General features: G+C 49.7%; 1 protein-coding gene across 1 annotated transcript; it reads right to left on the bottom strand.

Moving 5' to 3' along the window:
- Positions 1-2,583, bottom strand: Selenom (selenoprotein M). The gene is made up of 5 exons (XM_052198560.1): positions 2,360-2,583; positions 1,043-1,078; positions 819-853; positions 418-496; positions 1-349 (listed from the first exon to the last, which is right to left on the bottom strand). The coding sequence occupies exons 1-5, from the start codon at positions 2,486-2,488 to the stop codon at positions 191-193; spliced, it is 438 nt and encodes a 145-aa protein (XP_052054520.1). The 5' UTR covers positions 2,489-2,583; the 3' UTR covers positions 1-190.
- Positions 2,584-9,385: the final 6,802 nt, after the last annotated feature.

Here is a 9,385-nt window from a genome sequence, read left to right as displayed (position 1 = left end):
TGGAGAAAGAGGATTTAGTAGAGCTAGGGAGGGGGAAATGGAGGATTGAGAGGAATTCCCCCCCTCCCCATTTCCATTGCTTTGGAGACTGGCGTCGGCCCTCAGCAAGAGAGATGCTCCCGGGATACTGAGCGCTTCATTCTGTCTCCGGGGCGCTGGCAGGGGGTCCCAGCTCCACCGTGGCTCGGGGCTACAGGTCAGCGCGCTCTGAAGCATCCTCGGGGGGCTTAGCAGGCGCCCACAGGTACTCGGGGGGCACCTGCGCTTCCGGCGCCGACTTGCGGTAGAAGCCGAGCTCTTGTACCAGCGCATTGATCTCGTCCCGGGTCATTTGGCTGAGTGGGATTCGCTAAAATGGAGAAAGGGCGGGCTCAACACTTAACCACTGCACTGGAGCCCCTCCCGCCAATGCCTCACCTCTAGTTCCTGGTAATTTCGGCTTAACAGCACGAGTTCGGGGTCTGCGCCAGGGAGGTGCTTCATCACCAGGTTGTGGCTGCAGGAGGTTAAGGAGGGAAAGTGGGGGACAGAGGCAGAGAGTTGCGACCCCTGGGACCCTTTAGCTGATCACTTACTTTAAGCCTAAGTGGGGACCCAATCCTCATTCACTGTGAGATTAGGGTTCAAAGAAGAAAAGGGCCCTTCTCTCCACTAGTGAGCGAGAATGCTCTCCCTCTCTTCCATACTTAATGTTGGACTTCCTCGGAATCCTCCTTCAGCCTCTATGGCAGACGAACAGCCTTTTCTATCTCTAAAAATGGTGGCTTTTTCCAGGTGTCTTCCCCATTCCCCTTCCCCCCTGAACAGGAAAAGGATACTACAGTGGAATGTCCTGGGTGACAAAGGCCTTCACCTGGGGAGGAGACAGGGCATTAGAGAACAGGGCCTCAGACCCTCTAGACATGGACAATCTGGCCCAGCGAGGTCATATACCACGTCAGGTCCAGTCTCCTGCTTCACAGTACGCGGATTCCCACCGGGCCCCCAGTCAGTGACCAGTGCTCCTTATTCCCTAAGAGGGACCCCCTTCCTTCAAACTCACCTCCTTTAGGCGATTCAACTGTCATCCTCCACAGGTCTGGAGAGAGAGAAATGGGATAATAAACCAGGAGTCCCTCACATGCCAGCTATACAGCCAAGACTGTGCCGTCCTTAACACTGAATTGAGTCAGGCAGTGAGCAGAAAGAGAAACATCAAGGTGTGGAGGTGAAGGTCCTGGGAGCAAGGAGACCTCTGGACAGGTCGGGGAGCTCAGGCCTAGAGCCACAGGTAAAGGATGAGGGCGAGGACAGTCATGGGTCCCTGCCTCCATGCTACTGATAGCTGACCAATGCCCAGGAGACAAGTGTTACAGCATTCTCCTGTTGTCAGGAGGATGCTAACCCTGGCCTTTGGCCCTCGAAACCTCGTGGGAGAATCAGACTAGAAGGAAACAGTTCAGAACTACCCTAAGGGCCCTGTTAGAGGCACCTGCCATCTGGTCCCCACCCCATCCCACACAGAGGTAGCCCTGCCAGCCACCTGTGGCCCAGCTTCATAAACCATCTGGCTGCCTCTTCCCTAACTTGGGAGGATGGATGGACCTTTCGTACTCCAGAAGGGAGGCCACCGCCCAACAGGAAGTCCATACCGCCCTATTTCAGGCCTCCCTTTTGTCCAAAAAAAAAATATGTATATATATATATATATATATATATATATATATACATACATATACATATCTGTATATATATATATATATATATATCAGTTAAGGCCCATGAAGGGTCTGCAAGCACATGAATCACTCAGGACGACTCCAGGGGAGTCCTTTGGCCGGCAGGATGATGGGGGTGGCGGTCCAGGGTGACTGTGGAGTGTTGGGATCTCATTTCCCTACCCTCTCCTCCAGCTCCAGCACAGTACAGCAAGGGGAGGAGCTTAGAAGGTCTTTTCTCCCCACTAGAAGAAGAGAGATTCTGGAAGGCCAGGCACTAAGTCCGGGTGGGGATAGAAATAACGGGAAAAGTGAGCTTATCCATAGAGAAGAGAGAAGTTGGGTTCTAAGGGACAGTTTTAGAAAAATTATAGCCTGGAAAAGAGGGGACTGGATGTCCAGAGAGCCACGGTAGGGCCAAGCTGGAGCAGAGCAAGGGTTCAGAGTGCCAGGCCGCAAGGACGAGGTTTCTGGTTCCCACTGTGGTTCCTGTGCATCCTGAGGCTGGGAAAGTAAAGGAATGATTCCCGGGCCATGCAGAAGGGAAAGAGGGGGACTCGGGAATTCTGGTATTCCTGAGGTCAGAGTGGATTATATTCTTGGGATAAGGGGCAGCAGGGTTGTGGAACTGTCTTACTAAGGTTGGGAAAAGGAGCACTCACCTCCACCCGCCCCCTGGCCAGGCCTCGAAGACGGTTCCAGTTCGGTCGGTAGGTGGTGGCAGAGGTGGCTGGAGCCACGAGGGCTGCGAGAAGCAGCAGCAGCGACGGCGGCGACAGTAGGATGCTCATCTGTGCCTGGCAGGAGCCGTTCCGCAGGCTGCACCCAAACTCGGCCGCTGCGCCACGTCTGGCCCGCAAGATGGCCCCGCCCAAGCTAAAGGCTCCGCCCAGTCATAAACCACGCCTCCAGATCTAGAAACAGCCCCACTGCCAGCCCACCCAGATCGGGTGGGTGCCTCCCACTACCACCCAGCCGGTCCCAGCAACTATCTGGTCCTCCAGACTTCATGTTTCCGGTCCTCACAATTTCCATATTGCATTTGCCCACTAAGTGTGAACGCTCCCGCAGGATGCCAGGAGAAAGCGCTACTTCGCGTCACTAGAGGGCGCAGGCGGTTCGCAGATGGACACGAGGATTTCTGGGTCAGAGAGTTAAGATAAGGAAGCAGGAACCTAGGACATCTCCTTTATGCGCTTTGATGTCGTTGAACGAAATTCCGATCAAAGCTTCAGTTCCCCAAAGCACATGTTGTAGAGAGAACCATTTTATAGAGAGGACCATTTTACCTCTGCCCAGCTCAAGAAAGCTCAGCGGGTAAAAGAGTTTGTCATGCCAGCCTGACACTTGTGTTTGATTCCCCCAAAGGAGGAAAAAAAAATGAAAGAAAAACACCAGTTCCCACAAGTTGTGCTCTTTCCTCCACACGCGTCCCCAATCTCGTGCACCATGACATGTCCGTTCCTGCACAGGCACATGCGCATGCACACACACAAATAATAATAATAATAATAATAATAATAAAAATATAAATTCTTAGAAAGGAATATTACCTATCCTTTTTACCTATAAAGGCTGAAAGGGTTAATATATATAATGTATCTCATTACTACAGTGCCTGGTCAGAGATGGTACACATCAGTCTCCTACTGTCCTTGAACTCAAAGCAAGACTCCTGCCTCAACCTCCTGAGGGCTAGGATTATTAGGACAGACTCTGGCTGTGTTGCCTTCCATTATTAGCTCCTCTCTTCCCTCATCAAAACTCCCCCCTCCACCAATCTGCAGATTAGGAACTGTTTCAGAAATGTAAAATAGACCAAGTAGTAAATCTGGGTTTGAGTCCCAAACACCTCTGCGGATCATTTTCCTGGACCAAAGATAAAGCAATTGGCACTTCATGTCCTCACGCCTTCAGCAAACACAGCAAGTACAATCAGTTTTTTGTCACCCTGGATTCAACCAGTCTCAAGTTGGAAATATTAGGAAGTAAACTGCCTCTGTACTGAACGTGTACAGACTTTTCTTGCTGTTATTCCAACCAATAGAGCACGACAACTATTTATAGCATCTGCATTGTATTAGCTGTTATAAATTATCTAGAAAAGATAGAAAGTACAAGAGAGGGCCACGCAGGATTTAGAAAAATAGTAAGCCATTTTATCTGTGGGTTTGAGCATCCTCATATTTCGAGCTTTGGTATGGACGGGTGCCCTGGAACCCAGTCCCTGGCAGACAGCAAGAACACGCTGTGCCCTTTCCCACGGAATCCAGAGAACCCTGTCAACACTGAGCCAACGCTGCTTGCGATCCAAGGTATTTTTACCTTTCTGGGCTTATTCTACCACTTTAAAAATGCATGTTAAAGGGGCGGCTGGTGAGATGGCTCAGAGGGTAAGAGCATGCGATGCTCTCCCAGAGGTCCTGAGTTCAAATCCCAGCAACCACATAGTGGCTCACAACCATCTGTAATGAGATCTGATGCCTTCTTCTGGTGTGTCTGAAGTCAGCTACAGTGTACTTAGAGATAATAATAAATAAATCTCTGGGCCAGAGTGAGCGGGGACTGAGTGAGCGAGGCTGACCGGAGCGAGCAGAGGTCCTAAATTCAATCCCTAGCAACCACATAAAGGCTCACAACCATCTGTACAGCTACAGTGTACTCAGATACATAAAATAAATAAATCTTTTAAAATGCACATTAAAATGGGATGGGGGCATCAGCAAGATGGTTCAGAGATTATAGGCACTTGCCAAGCCCGATGCCCTAAGTCCGAGTCCCAGAACCCATATGACAAAAGGAAAGAAAAGACTCCCACAAACTGTCCTCTGACCTTCACATGTTTATAACGTCACGTAGTCACAGACATCACACACACACACACACACACACACACGAATAAATAAACAAACTGGGGAGATAACATGTAGGATCAATTGTTGCTTGAGCAAGACCTGAGTTTGGATCCCTATGCCAGTGTGAGAAGCCGGCCATGAATACAAGCCTGTAGTCCTGGCACAAGGATGGGAATTCAAAGCCCTCCTCAGAGGGGCTGGAGAGATGGCTCAGCAGTTAGGCAGGCAGGCTGCTCTTCCAGAGAAGCCATGTGTGATTCCCAGTACCTTCATGGAAGCTAACAACTGTCTGTAATTCTCACTCCAGGGAATCTGGTGCCTTCCCCTGATCTCTACAAGCACTGGGGGAGTGCATGTGATGTACAGACATGCTTGCAGGCAAAATATCCATATACATAAAATACAAATAAAAAATTTAAAAAGTAATCGTCCATTTCATAGTGAGTTCAAGGCTAGCCTAAGCCTATGAGAGTCTGACTCAAAATACACACACACACACACACACACACACACACACACACACACACAGGCTAGAGAGGAGGCAGCTCTGGCATTAAAAGCATGGGCAGGCTGTTCTTCTAGAGAACCAGGGTACAATTCCCAGCACCCAGATGGTGTCTCACAACCACTTTTATGCAACTCCAGTTTCAAGTGATGCAGTATCTGATGCTCTCTTCTGGCTTCTGTGAGCACTGCACACATGTAGTGCACAGACATACATGCAGACAAAATATTGGCACACGTAAAATAAAACAAACCTAAAAGAATAGCACACCCCTAATACATAGATACATCCATCCATGCATACATGCACACACGTGCACACACACACACACACACAGGATTTTAGCTGTGAATGATGGTGCACACTTGTAACACCAATACTTAGGGGGCAGAGGCAAGGCAACTGGCTCAAGATCAAGGCCCACCTTGGCTACAGAGTAAGATCCTTCTACACCTGCGTCACACTGCCTTGGTAGGTAAGAGTCTGAGACAAGCTGAGAGCTCTAGAGATGGCTCAATAGGAGAATCACAGGACCTGAGCTCAGCCCCCTAGAAAGGCCAGAAGTGCAGCAGGCCAGGCTTAATCAACACCGGAGACAGGAACATAATGGGGGCTTGCTGGCCAGCCAGTCCAGCTGAATCTCTGAGTCTAACCATAATGAGGCAGAATCTTTCAAAATAAATAAATAAATAAATAAAGAGTAGAGGGCTGCCTAGGCGGCTCAGAAAGTGGAGGCGCTTGCTGCTAAGCCTGAAGACCTGAGTTCGATCCCTGGAAATCACAAGGTAGGAGCATCAACTCCTGAGAGTCAACCTCTGACCTCCACAAGCACACTGTGGTATGCCCACACCCACATACACACCCACACACACCCCCACACACTCCCATCCCCATAATAAATACAGACAATTTAAAAAAACCTCCAAGCTGAATGTGGCAGAACAAGCCTTTAACCTCAGTACTCAGCAAGCAGAGGTGGGTGGAGGTCTGTGAGTTCCAGGCCAGCTAGAGAGACAGAGACTCCTTTAACAGGGGGCGGGGTACGGTAGACAAAGGGCTGCTGACACCACCAATCCGTTTCTAAGGGAGGAAGGGTGAGTTTTCTTTCCTCTTACTTTCAAACTTGCCAGGACATAAAATACGTTCTTTTCTCAAGCCCTCAAAAGTCTCCTTATAGCCCACTAATTTTTCATAATCCAATCACGGTGCCCTGAGAATTTGTCGTTGAAATAATCAATCTTGACCTATTCCTAAAGCTGGGCACAAGGTCAGCCACATTGGTGATGGATGGGCATGCCACTGTAGCAACCAACCATTTTTTTTAATTTATTTATTATTATATGTAAGTACTGTCTTCAGACACACAAGAAGAGGGTGTTGGATCTCATTACAGATGGTTGTGAACCACCATGTGGTTTCTGGGATTTGAACTCAGGACCTTAGGAAGAGCAGTCAGTGCTCTTAACCTCTGAGCCATCTCTCCAGCCCACAACCAACCAATTTTATAAAACAGTACACATGAATATGTTAGACAAGATCAAGACAATCTAAAAGGAAAAAAAAAATCCAAAAATAAAAATGGCTATCTCTTGGAGTCTGAAATTATAGGTAAATTTTTCCTTCTTTGTATCCTTTTCTGTATTTTCTGTAAGTATATGTTAGCTAAATACAAGTGCTAAAAATTTGTTTACAAAACAATGGAATATAACCCACAGGTTCCCTTCATGCTAACCCCTACCAAGAGGCCCTACCTATCGCAATAAGGGCCCCTAGAGAGGCCCCACAGAGCCTGTGGTTTTTCTGCTGACACACCCAGACCCCAGTTCCCCATGAGCCCTTGTTGTTCACTGGACAGACGCCACCAAACCACTCTCGTTGCATTAACCTGGGCGCTGTGGCTGTCAGGCCACAGCTTGGTCTGCTGAGGGCTGACCACCAGCCAGTGGAACCAGCAGGAGACAATGGCTACAACAGTACCAGGAACGTGCTGGCACCAGTAGCACAAGGCCTCCCAGGACAGAGCTCTGCTCACAACCCACACCCCTAAGGTGCCAGTGTGCAGTCTAGGCCCCTTGGGTAGGTTGGGAGTGAAGTTTTAGTCTGTGATGAGTTTAGGTTCATCGGGGTGAGCTCTTAGTTTAGGCAAAGATTTAAGGAGGGAGACAGAGGCAAGAGGATCACAGGTTCAAGACCAGCCTGAGCTACATAGTGAGGCTTTCTCAAATTATAAATCATCACCACCAATAGCAACAGCGATAACAAAAGCCCAGTAGGTTTAGAATTAAACCTGGGCTGGAGTCAGGATTCAGTCTTTGACTGGGATTAAGGCTCAGTACACTACCTTAACTGATCACTGCTCAGTTAACAACTAAGCTCAGGACTTGGACTTTAACCAGATTCAGGGCTCCATTTTATGACCAAAGTAAACAGAATTTGCATGATACATGGTGAAAATTCATTATGAGATCAAGGGCTAGCTAATGATTAAGCTCAGAGCTCTTTGACCAAAATCAGTGTTTCCTTTTATGTCAGAGCTGGAATTTAGTCTAAAAAAATTAATCCAGGCTGAGGTTAGTGCTCACTCTTAGGGCTGAGTCTATGTCCAGAATGAAGGTCTCCAGTTGGGATCAGCCTCTTGCCAGGCGTACCTTGGGATTCAGTCTGTGGCTGGTCAAAGTGATGGTCAGAGTTCTTTGGAGAGCTAGAGTACAGGCGTAGCCTTGGCACAGGATCAAGTCTTAGTCAATTTCAAGATTAGTGTTCGAGCTGCAGACAGGATGAGGGCCACGAACTCAGCTTATTCTGGTTCTATGCGCTATTCTGACCTCTAATGAAGAACTGTGTGGAGACCCAGGAGCCCAGGACAGGGAAGTCATTAAGGAACAAGAGTTCCCCCCCAGGCAAGCTTAGCAGGGTCTTGCGCCTGCAGTGCGCTTTTCCTTGTCTGCTGAGGCCGGTGTCCTAGAGTCTTCTAACCTACATGGCTCTGCTGTTTCAGGTCCCTCGCACCAGAATAAAAATAGCCACTCACTTCAGAGCAGCTGACATCGGGTGCCTGGGAGGAGGGGGAGCAGAGGAGAGGGAGGAGGGATGTCTGAGCTCAGCCCCAGCTGTGTGACCTTGGAAAAGTCACTCCTCCTCCAGCCCATTTCCTGAGTGGCAGCATGTGAATGAAGAGAGCATCCATCTGTTCCAGGAAGGGGGGATGAGGAGCCAGCTCTAGAACAGGCCACTTGTTACCGAGGCAGACCCTCTGAGGAGCACTCCTTCGCTGCCATCTTCTCGGGTGCTCATCTCTGCCACCTCTCCAGACATCTCCCACAGAGTGCCACAGTGGGACTTCATTCCCCACGGGTCCGAGTCGGGATGCAGAGATGGAGATAGAGGATGGAGCTAGAAGGGGTAAGGAAGAGAAGGAGAGGGAGGGGAGCACTTCTCTCTGTCCCCTGCCCACGTGTTATGTCTGAACTGCAAGGCCAGGAGGGCACAGAACCAAATTTTGAACACTCTCCCCGTGGGTCCTGCCCAACCCAGCCCAACCCAGCCTTCACCTGGCTCCTGGGCATTTCTCCTGTTCTGCTTGTCACCTCAGACTCCACTATTTCAACAGTCATGTGACCTCTTTTGTAGGGGGAGAATTATCCATCTCCCTCCTCCCCAGGAGCACTGCCCATTCCTGACCTGTAACTGGCTTCAGTTTCTTCCTCCATCTCTGGAGACCTGATCAGCCTCACAGCGAGAGCCAGAGGAGTGCACTCTCCCCCACCAGAACTCTCCCTTCCTACCCATGGCCTGAACCTGAGTCTGGAAGGGGAGTGTGAGAAGTTTCCAGAAAGGGGCTGGTTGAGCTGTAGCGTTTGCCTGGCACACTCTACAGAGTGAGACAAAGCAGGGAGCTGGGAGGAGCCTCTGGAGACAGCCGTCTCCAGGGGGGCGGTTCTCCCTGGCAGCTGCCCCCGGCCTGCCTGCTGCCCTGAGCCCCAGAGCCTGTTATCAACCTCCTTAGTCATCCTGCCAGAAGCTCAAATATAGCTCCTACCCGCTCCCTCTTCAGCAGGGGGCCACCCCCTGCCACCCCCTTCCCCTTTCCTGTCTCTTCCAGGAGTACAACCACCCCAGGCCTCAGTTTCAGCATCCACTAAATGGGTGGTCTGGAATGATGGATGGTGATAAGGAGAGAGGACCCGCTTGTGCCATCTCTAAACTAAACTTCTTCAGATGTACAGCTTGTTTGATCATCACAGCAAACCCAGGAAGTGCTAGTGCTTTTATTTTTCTTATATGGATCACAACTCTCAGTAACCTCCCAAGGAAATCAGTGGCAGGGA

The sequence above is a fragment of the Apodemus sylvaticus genome, chromosome 11 (assembly GCF_947179515.1).
Source record: "Apodemus sylvaticus chromosome 11, mApoSyl1.1, whole genome shotgun sequence".
Lineage (NCBI taxonomy): Eukaryota > Metazoa > Chordata > Mammalia > Rodentia > Muridae > Apodemus > Apodemus sylvaticus.
This window is presented reverse-complemented; position numbering and strand designations above follow the sequence as displayed.